The following is a 17,560-nucleotide window of genomic DNA, read 5'->3' on the forward strand; positions in this document are numbered from 1 at the left end:
GATAAAACATTAAATAGCAAAAAATGAAGAGAAAGTAAAAAAAACAATGCTTTCGCATTTAAAGCATGGGAAAAGCGCACAACGAAATTTTTCTGCACCATTTATGTGGATCTTCCTCTAACGAATACATCTGAGCTAGAAGCGAGCTTGCTTGTAACATTTATACAACAGCAGACATTACACGAGAACAATGCAAAAAAAAGAGAACTAAAGGGCGAAAAACGAGACTTTTTGCATTAAAATAGACAGGAGACACCCGACTTCCGGGACAAGCCGTCCAACTTCCGGTGGCTTCACTCACGCTCGTCCCGGAAAGCGGGAATGCGGCATCCAACCATCTAGTGGAGATCAGTGCGATGCGCGGTTAAATCCGCGCTACTTCATGAAAGGATAAATTGCTCTACTGAAGCCAGTTATTCACTGCTCTCTAGATTGTTAGCCAACTAATGAAGCAATCAGCTCCAATAATGCCCATAAACAAAGATCTATGCGTACAGTTAAAATACCAAAATAAAAATGAAATGTACTGATGTGCCAGCAGAATGCAGTATTTCCTATTGTTTCAATGTTCAGGGCCCGAAGACACAGAACTGATCTGGAATTGCGCCAGATTATCTGCGTTTTAATTTCCTGTTATTAAAGCACACAATGCCTGTGGGGCGATGCATCATGCCGCCTGTGAACTAAATTCCTTGGTCCAACGCTGCCCATGCGGAATAAAACATACTTTTTCACCAATAGCTGTCCTTGCTGGAAGAAGAAGCTATCAGAGAAAAAAAATACCACAGTGCCTTTTTAAGGACACAGTTGGGTAACTCAGTGTAGTTTGAAAATTCTGGCACACGAAAATCAAAGCGCGATGTTAAGGATTCACGCTATGGGCTGGATGTCGCCTTCGTGTTTTCAAAGAAGTGTGTCTAAAAAATGAAGCAGCCTCCTACGGATACGGAACTGCCTAAAATACCAATGGGGCCAAGCGCCTTACCAGTTTATGTCACATTCTTTGATCCACCGCCAACTTTTTGATGTCCGCCCTGCGACCTGCTTTACCTGTTTCGACACTGACTTCGCTAGGGTTCCAGAGACATCATAGGTTAGATCCTCTTTGTGCACTCTGGTTCTCTTATGCTCATGTATTTATGCGTTCGAGGGATCACCGTGTGGTCAGGATGAAACTCTCTAAAGAAGCGAAGTTTGGGACATTGACGAAGTCGAAACAAAAGAAACTGACGCTTCACGTTCTCTATAGAACCATTCCACACACCATGACCACTGTCGAAAAAGACGGCTTGTAAAGAGTTCAGCGCCACTCGTAGGCTATGATGCCGTGGGTCTTGAGGAATGTGACGGCAGTCTTGCCTTAACCATTTTCTATTGCATCTATCAACAATTCAGTCAAGTCGCCCTCACGACTAGTGGTGTGCACATGTTCCACAATCTCCTTTCTTGCAGCGCCTTTTTTATTTTTTGATGTTATTTTCATTAAGCTCAACTCTAATATGTCTACTGCAGGGAGCAATTAGGGAGCATCATCTCGCCTGCGACCTTCAACACCGGGCGCCTCGGATTTCCTACGCTCATCCACCCACGTGTGACACTACTCTCCGCTGCGAACAAGGAAAAATCTTCACTATGACAACATTATAGAAACTCCTCGTATACTTCCTGTCCCGGACAAATCTATCACAACTACCCAACTACGCATTCTTCGACGCATACACCTAAATATACTCCTTACTCCGGCATTTTCTCATTTCTACTGTATCCGACACTTCCCCGCTTGCCCGAATTGTCCTGAATCATATGCTGATTCGGACCATTGCGTTTTCTCCTGCCCCGCTACCATTTAGTCCCCTCTTTTCCCATACTATTCTCAACACGATAGCTGGGCGGGAGAGTTGGTATTACATTTTCCAAAAATAACAGCGCCAAAAATGGGGGCCAAGGGTAGAAAAACACAACACTAGCGCCGACTCTCAACTAAACTTTAATCACAGGAAACAGCCCAAAAATATAAGGGAACCGGGAACAACAGAACAACAAAGCCGCAAGGCACGTGGGTGACGATAGGCAACCTAGGTCACTGTCAAGCAGGAGCAGGGATGGCTTGTTGCGCACAAGCTTGGTTTTTTTTTTCTCATTTGGTAGGCTTAGACGATTTCCCTGGTGAATAGACCTTATGCAAAATTGCTGCCATCTATCGGAGAAAAGAAGAACCAGTTGAAAGCGGCCATGTTGGAGGATAACTGAAGCTCGTTTCGCCTCTGCTCTCTGGATTTAGGCGCGCCCTGCGATAGCTTCCTTACGGCTGTGCTGGCTCGAAAGTCTTATTTCCTCTCACTCGGGCCTGTAAACATGACTGAATGGTCAGTCGACCCGTCTCTGCTGCCAAGTTTCAAAGTGACTTCGCAGACACTTATTACGCGTCCAAAACACTTTCCGAACGCCTACAAAGCTATCCGTGCTACAAAGCTTATTTCTAATTTCATTAGCTGCATGCAGATAACGAAATTTGTTGCGCGATGCCTCCACATGTAGCGACGGTTCTGCAACATATGTGCCGCGGATGTCGGGGATGGCAGTCCAAAATTAGAAATGCGCTCAAATCAAGCGCTTTTTCCCTGGGCGTCTTTGTGACCCGTACAGCAAGGCACTGAGCAATATGTGGGCATATCGAGGACGGTGAAACTCGAGCGCGCGCGACGAGCGTGTACCGGTACGTGCTGTGAATCCGGCGGCTATCCTCCAACATGGCGGATCGCACGCGGCGACCGCTAGATGGCAGTGCATTTCGCATAAGGTCTATTGGTCGGGGTGTTTATACAGAGTGCCACTGTAGCATAAAGAAGGAAATCGGGATTGACAATCCTCGGCGATGATCAACTAAATTAGTGGAGCGGGTAGAATCTAATGAGTTAGAGGTTCTCTGAGTTGCTTGTTAATACAGCGTCCCTTTTTGACTTATGTAAATTTGACCACAGGACAGTGCTATATTGTACACTACGCCCTCAGAGCACGGCAAAATTTCTTATGATGCTTGATGCCACAAGAAGCTACAGATTTATTAGGATTCCGCGCCTTATTTTCGACAATTGAACAATTTTTATTGACACTCTCGGCAGGGATCAACTAAATTAGTGGAGCGAGTAGAATCGAATGGGTTAAGATGTTCTCTGAGTCGTGTGTTAATACACCGTCCCGTTTGAAAAAGCAACATCATCTTCATACCTATGGGCCACCTTTTTAAGACCATGTGAGAGCCGGTGCACATAGGGAAGGACTGCGAACTTTTGCCATTTCTGTTCTTTCGCTGAAGAAGGCGGCAAAGCCAAGGTTTTCAGCCTTTTAATTATTTCATTGCAACAAAAGTGATGACCTCATCTGGATAACCTGCGTCCCTAAGCCTCTTAGCCTGATCATTGAAGCTTTGTTTCATAGCATGGTGACAGGATTTTGAAACGCCGATGACAAGGATGAAACAACAATCCCGCTTTTTACTACGTTTAAATGATGTGATTTATTTATTTATTTTTTATTTATTTATTTAGTAAGGAACCCACAGCGCCGTGGCATTACAGTGGGGGGGGGGGGTGCAATGTACAACAAAGAAGCACACATGACACCTCCGCTCGCAGCCAGAGTTACAAGCATAAAACTTTCACCATGTACATCTCACTTCAAAAGGACACATCACAATCGCATCACATCATTAAAGAACGAAAGAACGCATCATTTGATGTCACACTCACAACATCGCTCGGTAGTCTGTTCCATTCTCTAATGGTTTTCGGAAAGAAAGACATTTTAAACAATTCAGTTTTTGCCGCGAATTCGCGGACTTTAAAAACATGGTCAACGCGGTTGGATCTATAAAAAGGCTCCTGCACATACCTTTCGCGTTCAACCCGAACAGTTGAATAATAAACAGCATGAAACAGCTTCAGACGCAACTTCTTTCGGCGCGTGTCAAGCAATTCCCAGTTGAGTGCATCCTTCGTACGCGATGCACTGTAACGAGCCCCGCGTGTGCCAGACACGAAACGAGAGGCAATGCTCTGCACCCTCTCCAACTTATCTTTATCTCTAGCAGTAGGCGGGTCCCAGACAGTGCACGCGTAGTCCAGAACCGACCTGACATAAGTCTTGAATAAAATGTCACGACATGACAGTGGAAAAGTGCTTGCATTTCGGCGAAGAAATCCCAAGTTTCTGCATGCTTTAGCAGAAATATAATCGACGTGACGGCGCCAGCTCAAATCAGGAGTAAAATAAACGCCTAGATATTTAAATTCGAATACCTGTTCTAACATTGTGTTCCTAATAACATATGAATACACATCAGGGTTTTTCTTTCTTGTAAACTTCATATGGACAGTCTTGGACAAATTCAAATTCATATTCCATTTAACGCACCACTCTGAGATTCTGTTCAAATCTTCTTGGAACATTTCCGCATCTCGATCACTAGTGACAACACTATAAAGAACGCAGTCATCCGCAAATAACCGCATTTGAGATACTATTCCGTCACCAATGTCATTCACGTAGAGCAGGAACAATAGTGGTCCTAACACGGAGCCCTGGGGAACACCAGACACAACCTGCACTCTTTGAGACTCGGCGCCATTCATAACCACAAACTGCTGCCGTAAACATAGGTAATCTTTTACCCATGATATCACTTGAGGGCTAATATTGTAAAAAGACATTTTTTGAATTAGTAAAGAATGCGTCACGGTATCAAAGGCCTTTTTAAAGTCCAAAAACACGCAGTCCACGCTAAGTCGCCTGTCCAGTGCCTCAGCCAAATCGTGCGCAAATTCAGTCAGCTGCGTAGTACACGATAGGCCCCTTCGAAAACCATGCTGACGAGGATTAAACAATGAATGTGCGTCCATATGTGCTGCTATACTGGTGAACAGAATATGTTCAAGTATCTTGCACGCAACTGAAGTTAGAGATACCGGTCTATAATTTGATACAGTGTTGCGAGGGCCAGATTTGTAGATTGGCACAACACTTGCAATTTTCCAGTCATCTGGAAGGCAGGATTCTTCAAGCGATTTTTCAAAAATTATCTTTAAGTAGGGTGCAACCGACTCAGCACACAGTTTGTAGAATTTGTTTGGCAAGTCATCAGGACAACCAGCCTTAGCAATCTTCAGATTCTGCAACAGAGACTGTATACCGTTGATGCTGATCACAACATCATCCATAACACTCGCCACTGGCTGGAAACTCGGGGTATTCATATCGGCATGTTCGATTTCAGAGCTGAAAACAGAGCTGAAATATTTATTAAAGAACTCAGCTTTTTGTGCATCATCGTCAACAAAGGTGTCACCAGAAACAAGAGGTGGTATAGTTACAGAGTCTTTTCCATTTCTCTTTACATGTTTCCAAAATTCCTTTGGACTTTCTTTTAATTTCGTCACCATTGAAATGCCAAACGAATTCTTTGCAGCTGCCACAGCAACTTTCATTCTTCCGGCAATTTCCTGAAGCTTGAACCAATTCTCACGCGTCGGATTTCCTTTAAATTTAACGTAAACACGTTGCCTTTTGCGCGTAATACTGCGTAGTTCCCGAGTAAACCATGGTTTGCTTTTACTCCTCCTCTTCGTTAATATCCATGCCGGAACAAAGCACTGCCTCAGTTCAAACATCTTATCCTTAAATCTAGACCATAGTTCAACCACTCCAGAGTTATCGGCATGCGTTTCAAAGATCGTTCGGTACTTATTCAACTCTTCGTTTATCTCCCTTACGTTTGCTTTTTCATAGTTATATACTCGCCTATGTGCTGTACCAGCGCTCCTTACATGTTCAACTTTCATTTCACAAAGCACAGCACTGTGATCGCTTATTCCAGGTAGCACCTGAGTGGAATTGACGAATTCAGGTTGATTTGTGAACAACAAATCTAGGATGTGATCCCCACGTGTCGGTTCCAGAACCGTTTGACGCAATGCATAAAGTTCAACCAAGTTAATCAGTTCTTGGCAGGAGCGACTCGTAAAGGGCTGGAAGTGAGGTTGATGAGTCCAGTTAATGCTAGGTAGATTGAAATCACCTCCGATCACCATAAAATCTGTTTGAATTGCGTCAACTGTCCCCGCCAGCTGCGCAAACACATCAACTGATGAATCAGGCGGGCGATAGAACGAACACACAGTTATAACTTTGTTGTTATTAAGCATCAGTTTACACCATACAGCTTCACATTCATCGGCAACATTTATTTGGTAAGAAGAAATTGAAGCATCCACAAGAATAAATACACCTCCTCCATGCAAGTGTCTGTCCTTTCTATAACATTTAAAACGATCTGGGAATACTTCACTATCTGCGTTTTCATTTGCTAACCATGATTCAGTGCCGAGAATAACGGACGGCTTCACCATATCAATTAGAGCTGCAAATTCATCAACCTTGTTTTTAATGCTACGGCAGTTAATTACGAGAAAGGAAATAAGCGTTGCATTACGCCGACACCGTCACTCAACCGGTCCTACCTCCTTTGTAGCACTGGCCTTATCACCTACTATCGGTACGACCTCATTTGTATTATCATCAAACAAGTACTTCTCGCCGTTAATAATAAGAGTGTCATACCTGAGGCTGATCTTGTCGCCACTTTGTTCACGTGATTTTGCGAACTGCCATAGAAACTTTCTCTTTCTACGTACTTCCTCAGAAAAGTCCTCTGAAATACTGACATCACTTCCTTTCAATTTATAAGCCCTCTTTAAAACCATCTGCTTGTCAGCGTATGAGGCGAAAATCGCTTTTAGAGGACGGTTGCTACCAGACTTGAATCTGCCTAACCTGTGAGCAATTTCAAGTTTTACGGATTGAACTCCTAATTTCGAATTACACACGTCAATTGCGCATTCTACTGAGTCCTCATTTGACTCGTTTGGTTTTGTATCCTCGACACCAAAGAAAAGCAAATTGCAACGCCTCCTCTGGTTCTCCAGATGCTCAACCTTTGCCATTACTGAACTCAACATCCGCTGCTGATCTTCAAATCGTTTTTTCCATTCATCAACTGCACAGTTCATTTCATAAAGGCTCGCTATTCTTGATTCTATCGATGCGATACGGCTGCCGAGATCATGCATGGCTCTCTTACTTTCAACTTGGGTCAGTTCTATTGCACTCAACTTGGCCTTAATCGTATCTTGGCCATCTAGGAGCATCTGCAGAGTTTCTGCGGTAGACGGACCTGGGTTAGGCTCAACATCACCACATAGAAGTAGCAGCAACAGATAAAAGGAAATACGACGCAATAACCGAAAACGACGACGCGAGTAACCTTTCGGTTGTGAGTGAGTTCTGAGGCAAGCAAATAACACATGGGGTGGAACCGGCAAAACGAAATGCGCGCGAAAACAGTGCAAGTTTGTGTTACTAACCTGCAAAAGCAACAGGAAAAACGTGAGCGGCAGTGCTTCAGCCATGCCGGTTCCACGCCCCCCTGGTTGACTGCCAGATCTCGGTATTTGTAGGCTGTCGATAAGGGAATCACTGCACCAGTGAATCACTGCACCAGTTATAGTACAGCAAAGGTTTTTCGGCCCATGGTGAGTGTTTCCAACACATGTGTCCCTTCTCTGTAGTCAAACACCAATCTAAAAATTTTATCTGGTTATCAATTAGAACCTTAATGGTGAACTGCAAACCACATGTGTTAGCTTTGAATACTTTTAACACACCAGACATGTGCCTAGACATGTTCTATTGTTACGGAGAAGAGCACCTGGCAACATAAAGTTTCCAGCTATTTACAAAAGCATTTGGCAGCATTACCTATCAATGATCCTTTTAAGATTCGAAATTCTGAGTGTGTCATTAAATTTTTACAGCAGCAAAACCCAGATTTGTGTACAGCCTTCAGCACAGATGTGGTAGATTTGTTCTACTCTCTTCTGCATGAGGAAATGACAACTACTATTTTTAATTGTATTACTTCAGCCAATGACGAAGAACAATTCGTGAGAATACGTGGTATTACAGTAGCTGGGTTCCTTGAGTTGTTGTCTTTTTATGTCAAGTCTAGCGACCTTCACTGAATGGGAAGGTGCACTCTATACCCATTAAAAGAGGGCGTTTGTATAGGTTCTAGAGTAGCGCCTGTACTCAGTGATATTTTGATGTCATTCGTGGATCGAGGTTTTCAGAAAGATATGGTTGGGAAGACTTCACGTATTTTAAGATACGTTGAGCAGTTTTTTACCCTTATTGAAAAAACGGACTTTTCTTAGCATATGTCTGGTGTGTTAGAAGTATTCAGAGCTAATGCATGTGGTCTGCAGTTCACCACTGAGATAACCAGGTAGAGTTTTTAGATTTTTATTTGACTGTAGAGAGGGGACACATCTTCGAAACACTCACCACGGGCCGAAAAACCGTCGCTCAACTATAAATGGCATCATTCAAAGGTAGTAAAAAGCGGAATTGTTGTTTCAGCCTTGTCATCGGCGTTGTCAAAATCCTGTCACCATGCGATGAAACAATGCTTTGATGATCAGGCTAAGAGGCTTAGGGATGCATGTTATCCAGTTGAGCTCATCACTTTGGGTTCCAAAAATAATTAAAAAGCTTAAAACCCCGGCTTTGCTGCCTTCTTCGCAGAAAGAACAGAAACGGGAAATTTTGCAGTCCTTCCCTATGTACTACACCGGCTCCCACATGGTCTTAAACAAAAGAGTGTCAATAAAGTTTGTTCACTTGTAGAAAATAAGGCTCGCAATCCTAATAAATCTGTAGCGTCTTGTGTCATCAAGCATGATAAGAAATTTTTGCCATGCTCTGAGGGTGTAGTGTATAAAATACTTCTGCCCTGTGTTCAAATTTACATAGGTCAGACAGGAAGGCGTATTAACACACGACTCAGAGAACATCATAACTCATTAGATTCCACCCGTTCCACTAATTTAGTTGATCATTGCCGAGGGTGTCAATCCTGATTTCCTTCCTTACACTATAGTGAAGCCTACCAAATGAGAAAAAAACCTATTTTGGGCGTCAGCAAACTATCCCTGCTCCTGCGTGACAGTAGAGTTGCACGTGCATTGTGTTTTTGTTCGGTGGTTGCCTGTTCCCTTATATTTGCCTGTTTCCTGTAATTAAACTTTAGTTAAGAGTCAGCGCTTGTCCTGTGCTTTTCTACTCTTCTTCCCTGTTTTTCGCGCTGTTATTTTTGGAAAACATACCCTTCTACCTTAACATGGCGGGCTTGACAAGCCTAGGACTGGCTGGCGGATTAGATGGCATTGGTTACCCCGGCCCAAGGCACCCCTGACGCTTAATATTGCGTCAAAATAGTTTCTTCTTTCTCTCCATTTCTTCTTCTACTACTTCTGCCTCTTTACCTTCTTACTTTTCAGAACTAACCAGGATAACATCGATGGCCAATTGTCTTCCCTTAGCCGCCATGTACGCAGCACATATCGCGGTAGAAAAGTGGCTCTAAAGCGGCCGTGCATTGTCGCTGCAGTGTATCTGTATATTATCAAGAGACCTTAACCATCCCACGCATTTTATTGATCTTTAGGGCAGCGTCAAAAACGGACAGTTCAATATCCTGCATGCACTCAACAGACGGCCAAACCATGCCTCTGAGGTGCAACTCAACAGTAAGTGTGATGACTTCAGCGTCACTCGGTTTTTGATCCACACCACGTGCGCAACGCAGTGCTAACACTTTTTAAGAAAAAAAGAGTGGTGGTTTTTTTTCCAAAATTTATTAGGCACCTGTGATAGAACGTTATTCACGACCAATGCCACTGGTATCAGCCACAGCGACGACTGTGGTTGACCTCTGCATTCTTTTCGCGTACACGATACTTGCCAGCTGGGGCCATGAATTCACTCTTGCCCTAATGAAAATTTTCAGCTACTGCCAACTAAAGCGGTGCACAACATACTTCATCCCTCTATCTTTGCTCTTTTACAGCATCCCGAACGTCTTGCTGAAATTATGACTGTCGACAAACTTCCTAGAGCACTCGATACCACAATCAGCATTCATTAAGGAAGCATACCCAGAAGCTGTGAGTGCGTGCATTTGGCTAATATCAGGCATAAATGCTGGAGTATTTCAAAGCGCGAGTAAACACCGAATCAGAAGGCGCGAATTAATCGTACGTAAAAACAGGTGTATGTGCCCGTCGTATGGTCTGCGTCTAAGCTTGGTTCATGGCGGAATCGCAAAACTATGCGCGAACAATTCAGCAAATTGACAAGCCTGTGGAAGAAGAATGCAAATCAGCGCATGGCAGTCACAGAAGTGACTAGTGACAGAGTATTAGTATATGAAACTGCCTTGGCACTTTCTTGCCAACCAAGACAACGGTGTGTAACTTACTACACAAATACACTTACAAATTTCATATTTTTCCAGCGGTGTTTTTCCGTGTAGGCTCCGCCCTGAAAAATAACCGAACTGAGATTAAAATACGTGTTGCCTTTACTTTTAACAAGACTGATCACTCCTTGGCACGCTCAGATACACAGACGTATCAGGTACACGTGACTACGGTCCGACGATAAACAAAAAACAACAATAAACCGCAGAAACACGCAGCGATGATAGCAAGAACCGAACAAACTAACCGACCAAATGTTTGGTTCCCCTACGCCCCCAACAGATGCACACGCTAAGGAGACACTCATGTCTGTCTAGTATTAGCGCGCAAAATATCTAATTCCCTACCAGTGAGCACGATGGACGGGGAGCTAGCGTAATCACAGCGATTATATATAAAGGCCGTGAGGGAAGGGATAAAGAAGGGAGTGAAAGAAGAAAGGAAGAAAGAGGCGGCGTAGTGGAGGGCTCGGGAATAATTTCAACCGCCTGGGGATCGAACCCGGTCGCGCCGACCGCGTTTCAATGGAGGCGGAACGCAAAAGGCGCCCGTGTGCGGTGCGATGTCAGTGCACATTAAAGACCACCAGGTGGTCGAAATTATTCCAGAGCCCTTTACTACGGCACATATTTCTTCTTCCACTCCCACCTTCCTTTCTTCCCTTATGACGCGGTTCTGGTGTCGACCGAGATGTGAGACAGTTATTGCGCTATTTCCTTCCCTCAAAACCCAATTTCACAATTTTTCTTTTCACAAAGAATTAATTGATTCTGTCACGATGCATAATCTTTCCAGAAAGCCGAGAACATTCTGTGTGTGGCAAAGCCAGCTACAGCATTTCCCGAACCAACGATTCCTAACTCTGCCGCTACCGGGGACAGTTTTTTGCCACATGCATTTCTTTTTCAAAAAATCGTGTGGTGGCGTTCTTTTCTCTCAACACTGCCATGCGATAAAAGTCTCTCGTTATTCTTAAGGCCGCATAAAAGACTGTCAAAGTTTAATGACCTCAACTTCCGATGAAAAAAGATCTGCTATCAAAAATATAGTCTGGTGTATGCGAAAGTAGCATTTACCGATAATGCAGTGTTGGCTCGAGTTTACATGACTAGTTCTTTTATTTGCTTAATCTGAGGCCCCCCATGAAAACGTCCCGAACAAGGCACCTGACACGTGCACAAATAAATTACCAAGGGCTTGGAAGATACTCACCACAAACCTCTTGACTAGATGTTTTTTTCCCATATCGCCGACAAGGAGCACTGTAAAAATGTGGTCACTGAAAATAGTGGTCAGTCAGGTCAGCTTTACACTTTCGTACAGTTTAAGAAAAAAAACAAATCGAAAGCTTCACAAAAAAAAGCACTGCAATAAATCAGTCATGTAAAGAAAGACAACATCAACATATAAAACAATAAAAGCACGTTGTAAGTTATTGGTAGTGCGCGCGGGGTCACTGGGGCCGGTCATTCTTTCTCAGCACCCCGCCGCTGCCGTCTTCAATGGACCCCCCCCCCCCCCCCCACCACGCGACGGGAGTGGGCGGTAGGGCGCGCTCGAGAGCGAAGCTCCGTTCTCGGAACGCGGCCGCTCGCGAAGGCGCCGGGACATACTGGTGTCCCTCGCCCCGTGGTGCCGATTGGCGTCGGCTAGGCAAAAGAGCGGTGACAGCCTGGGGCTGAATAGCCGCCGCACGACGAACCCCCCTCGTCTTAACGGCCACCAGCCGAGGCGCAAACTCGCGACGAACGTCTCGTTCGAAAAGTGTGCAGAATTCCTGAAGATTAAGCACTGCCGGACGGAGCGGTGTCAGGGCGCCGTTGACGAGAGGGGGGGGGGGGGGGGGGCAATAAAGGTGGTGTCCAACTGACGGCGGACATTGCGTCACGGCGCAGCTTTGTCACGTGAATTTGAACTTCCGGGTCTTTTCTGTCGTTTGGTTTCTGTGGGCATTGCTTGCAGACGTGCGGTTTCGGTCTTTCTTTCCTAAATACTGGCGCTCACATTGCTGGGAAAAGGATGTTGTGCGCTGCCTCAACCTGCAGAAACTTCATTGCAACGGGATGCAACATGTTCCGAGTGCCATCAAGTATAGGGAACCGCAAAAACAGTGCGTTGTTGCGATCCGCTGGCAGACTGCCTGCGACGGTCAACCCTATGCTGTGCTTCCAGCATTTTGTTGGCGGCAGAGTTTGAGAGCGTTGTGGAAGTTGAAGAATTCGCTTAAGTAGGTTGTTTATCTCCTTGAGGAGCACCAATTTCTCGCTCGGAAGACTTCGGCTATGTGCCACAACCGTTCTCACATGACGGCGGCAGCACCGCGCGGGCTATGTTTGCAGATATATGCTGTTCGGCCTCCGTCAGTACAGCGTGACAACTTAAGTTGTTAAAGGAAAGGACGATTATTCCTTAAACATTTGCGCTGAATGCGAGTAGTTCGAATTCTTAGCTAATACTTAAGGCGTGTGTGGTCACTGTCGTCAGCTGTAGAAACGGCGACACCGCGGCCACGCACGGCGGCATCTCGTTCGCTGGCACTGCTCTGGTCGCAGTGTTAAGGTACGTTTAAGAGCACTTGTAAGAGTTATAAATTGTTCTATGAGGCCATTTTTGTTAATTTCGTGCTCAAACTGAAACACGTTTTCACTAGAACACTAGTCGACATGAGCACGCAGCAAGTGTGGAAAATTATAATTAAGGAACCTGTTACACATAAGTTCCCTGTTTGTGTGGACCCGCATGTTGCAGTAATGTTTCTTCGTTTCCTGTGTGCGGAGAAGGAGGCTGACAGACGAGGTGATCGCATTAGAAAGTGATAAGAATTATTAACCGCCTTTCTTTTCATACTCTGAGTCAGTAAGTTGGGAAAAGCTTCACTTCAGGATAACACAATTTAAAAAAAAAATGGCAGCCAACATAGCCTAGCTGTTTTTCGCCTTTCATTGTACAGAATTTAGTAGAATTGACATTTGAGACAAATGCTATAATACTGAACTGTCACTGTGCAGCAAAGTGCCACTCGCACACTGTTTATGTGCTGAACATGCATATGAAGTAAATAGATGTCTACGTATATAGCTTGCATATGTGATGTATTGCATGCTTGCATGTAGTAATATTGCACTTAATGATTGACTAATTGAGAGGGACATTGGTGATTTCAAGAAGTGCAAGATGCTACAAGGAAGGCAGAGGCTGGTCTAGTGGTCGTTGGGTCCATAACGATCAAGAGTAATAATGCTCTAAAATTACGTTTTTTTATTAAAAATTAAGCCAAGGAACGCATTGTGTTCAGTCATTACAGACTTTTTGGTATCACTAGTGTTTTAGGGATGGTTTACCAATGTGCAAGCTGTGCCGCATTGTTAACGCCAAAGCTGAAACTGGATGAAAATGCCTTTTGTTCAACATTGCACAGGACTTTGTAACAGGAACTTATAGAAGATTCTGAAAACACCTCGTATCAAGCTTCTGTGTGTGCTGTAAAAGCTGAAGCATATTTTTTTTTACGCTCGACCATAGTATTTATTATAATTTACTATTTGTCACAAAGATCTCCTGCATTAAACTCATTTATTACATGCTGTAGAAAATGCGCTGCAAAAGGTTTTGCAAGACAAAGATATGATGTTATACCTACAGGAAAAGAAGAGTTTCTTGTTAATAGCTGAGTAACTTGCCCTCTTGCAGTTCAACATTAAAGCTGCCCACGTCAAGAGCTTGTTTTGCTTTCGGCTCCTGTTGCTTACTGTTTTGTCTTTGTGCCTGACTTTGTTTACGTTCAATAAAACTTCTTTTGAGGCTAGTTGGTGCATTTTGAATCTAAGAAAAGGAGCAGCACCAAAGCATGCAAACACAAACAAAGAAAGGAGAAGAGTCAAGCGCTGCAGTGCCTGTTGTGGTGCCTGTAGTGAAGCTCTGTAGCAGGCTTTGATGCTAAAGAAACTGTTCATTCTAGCTTTTTCTGACTTGTAATCTGGCAACCTATGTAACCTATAAAGGAGCAGCCTTACGGCAATAAACACCAGTCGTTGCTTATAACTCGAAACAATGGTGTCGTCATTTGTGCGCGTCTCTAAGTTTACACAAATTTATGGTGCCGAAACCCGGGACTAAGAATCTGCAACGATCCGTAAACAGCAAGGCCACCAAGTCGCGGCGGGACAACGAATTCTGGGCCATCATCGCAACGATCCTTGGAGGTGAAACCACCTTGGACTGAAGGTTCCAGGAACGAGGCCTAGGAAAGCCACGCCCGACGCTCTAAAACGAGGCCTGGAGACGCCACACCTGAAGCCAAGCTTGGCGCTACGACGACGACTGACACTACAACGAGGCTGAAAGGGAACGGCTGAAGAAGAAGCGAGGAGCCTTGAGATCCCAGGTGACAAAACTGATTTCCGAAGTGGATTCATCTTTAGAGGCTCATGCTGACGAAAAGGCTCTGAACATACTGTCAGCGAGGCTTAGCGCCCTTCAAATACAGCTCAACGAGGTGGACGCTGCTATCGAGCCACTTGTGCCTGACGAAGAAGCCGAGGAAAACTTCACGCGTACAATCGCGTACAACGACAGAATCGTCACCTACGCTGCAAAACTCAGCCAGCATGCCGAAGCTCAGCGAGCGAACGCCAGTCCAGGACCGGATGCTACACGGGCGCCTCGCGACGGTAACCGGAGCGCTGCCGGCTCAAAGGTCAGGTTGCCGAAACTCGAGCTGCAACGATTCAGCGGAGCCGCCACGGAGTGGCAGCCCTTCTGGGAGCAGTACCAGCAAGCGATTCACAGCAACGATGCCCTTTCCAACGGCGAGAAGTTCTTATATTTGCAGTCAGCGCTCACTGGGAGGGCTGTAGCAGCGGTGGCCGGGATTCAAGCTACAGGAGCCAATTACAACACTGCCATCGAGCTCCTGAAGGAGCGCTTCGGACGCACAGATGTGCTAATCCAGGAGCACCTCACCCAACTGCTGGACCTCCCGACGGTACGAAGCGGGCAGGAGGTAAGGGACCTACGTCGACTCTATGACCACATGCAGCGCAACATAGCCGCTCTCACGGCGCTTGGCGTCAAAACAGACAGCTACGGCGCAATGCTTGCCTCCGCGTTGCTAAGAGTGCTGCCAAGTGACCTTGTAATGAATTACCACAAGCGTTGTTCAGCAGCAAAGCAAGAGGATATCCTTTGCATTGCAAGTCTGCAAGCATTTCTAAAAGAGGAAGTTGAGAGCAGGGAGAAGGCGGTGCAGGTTGGTCATCGGGAAAGCAAGAACATTAATGCAAAACCACGATTCGATAATGAAAAGTCCCGAGCTTCAAAGATTTCAACGGCATCGCTCTTTTCCGCCAGTGATCTGAAGCGGAATGAGTCCTGTGCATTTTGTGCCGCCAAAGATCACATGACCAAAGAGTGCCAGACCTCGCTTCCTCTCGAGGAAAAGAAACGGGCATTGCGTCAGGCAGGCCGATGCTTTCGCTGTTCTCTCAAAGGGCACACGTCGAAACAATGTCGCAACAAAGGAGTGAAGTGCAAGATATGTGGCAAAAGGCATCTAACTCAAATGTGCGACCCTGCGTGGAAACCATTTAACAGCTCAGCAACCGAACTGCATTCAGTTACAGGCAAGAAGAGCGACAAGGCTCCCACTGTGCTGCTCCAGACTGCCCAAGTATTGGCAGAGGGACCGCAACGAAGCACTTTAACTCGTCTCCTGTTTGACGGGGGTAGCCAGAGGAGTTTTGTGACCGAAGAGCTCTCGCACCAACTCCAGTTAGAGGTTGTGGGAGAAGAAGACATCACCATTTACCCCTTTGGAGGAGCCGGAAACGTTATTAAGCACAAACGGAAGCGTGTCCGCGTTTGGCTGAGAAGTCAGTACAACCGAAAGCAACACTCCATCGAAGCTTTAGAGATACCCGAGATATGCTCTGACCAGCTGACTCTTCCCGAAAAGGTCATCGAAGGAGTTCAAGCAGAGATAAATGAGCTTGCAGATGTAACCGTACCACCAGGTCATCTGACGAGAAAAGGCATCGGCATTCTTATTGGTTCTGATTATTATTGGACTCTCGCGTCTGGCCACGTGCGAAAACTGCAAGATTCATTAATGGCACTCAAGACGGAATTCGGCTGGACACTGCAAGGTCCTATTCCTTTCAGTAGTTCGACCGCTAGCTGTTCATCCGTGGCTGTGCTGCGGGCCAGCATGAGTGACGAGGCCCAGTGCCTTTCAGCTGACCTTAAGTCGTTTTGGGAGCTCGAGAGCATGGGCATTGTTGAGCCTGTTGCCCAACAAAACGAAGACAACGACATCATCAAAGAATTTGCCTCATCTGTCAGGCTTGTTGACAGGCGCTACGAAGTCGCCTTACCGTGGAAGCAGGTTAAACTCTACCTATGCGATAACAAGGCAGTTGCAGAGAAGCGTTTGTACAACCTGACCAAGAAGCTAAGGAGGGACGAGGAAATGATGCACGAATATGATGCTGCGATACGTCAGTACCTCCATCAAGGGTTTGCCGAACGACTCCCAGCAGAGGAAGGCAGCAGCTCAGAAAACAGAATTTATTACATGCCGCATCGGGCAGTTCTTAAGCCTGACAGCCTTTCCACCAAGCTCAGGGTTGTCTTTGACGCATCATCCAGCGAGCCAGGAGGTGTCTCTCTAAATCAGGTTCTGGAGGCTGGTCCTAACTTGAACCCTGATCTCCTGAAAATCTTGTTAAATTTCAGAATTCATTGCATCGGCATTACTGCAGACATCGAAAAGGCTTTCCTGCAGATAGCAGTCCGTCGTGAGGACCGCGATGCAATGAGATTCTTATGGTATGAACAGATGCCGACAGAAGAAGACCCAAGGCCGCTCGTAGAGACCTGGAGAATGACAAGGGTGCCCTTTGGAGCCACGAGCAGTCCGTTTCTTCTAGCCGCTACCTTGCGTCACCACTTGGCGACAACAGATGTTCATCCCAAGACAACGGCAATAATTGCTGAAAACCTCTACGTGGATGATCTAATCACTGGAGCAGACTCTGAACAAGAAGCAGAAGACCTTTACCACGAGGCATTGGAAATTATGAGTCTAGCGAGCATGACACTCCGCAAATGGAACTGGAATTCCAAGAAATTGCTCCAACTGTTTGACTACGACGGGATAGGAGGTGCCCTGGACCAGGTGGAATGTCCGA

The 17,560-nt window shown here is 45.5% G+C and overlaps 1 protein-coding gene across 1 annotated transcript in view; it reads right to left on the reverse strand.

Moving 5' to 3' along the window:
• The window catches only part of LOC149333781 (uncharacterized), a 170,926-nt gene that overhangs the window by 110,295 nt on the left and 43,071 nt on the right, over positions 1–17,560 (reverse strand). Inside the window, exons 8-9 of the mRNA XM_089557801.1 lie at positions 11,586–11,652; positions 10,390–10,434 (exon numbers count right to left, since the gene is read on the reverse strand). Coding sequence (XP_089413927.1) covers positions 10,390–10,434; positions 11,586–11,652 — 112 coding nt within the window. The remainder of the gene's footprint in view (positions 1–10,389; positions 10,435–11,585; positions 11,653–17,560) is intronic.

The sequence above is a fragment of the Amblyomma mixtum genome, chromosome 8 (assembly GCF_055824585.1).
Source record: "Amblyomma mixtum isolate Tamu chromosome 8, ASM5582458v1, whole genome shotgun sequence".
NCBI classification, from domain to species: Eukaryota; Metazoa; Arthropoda; class Arachnida; order Ixodida; family Ixodidae; genus Amblyomma; species Amblyomma mixtum.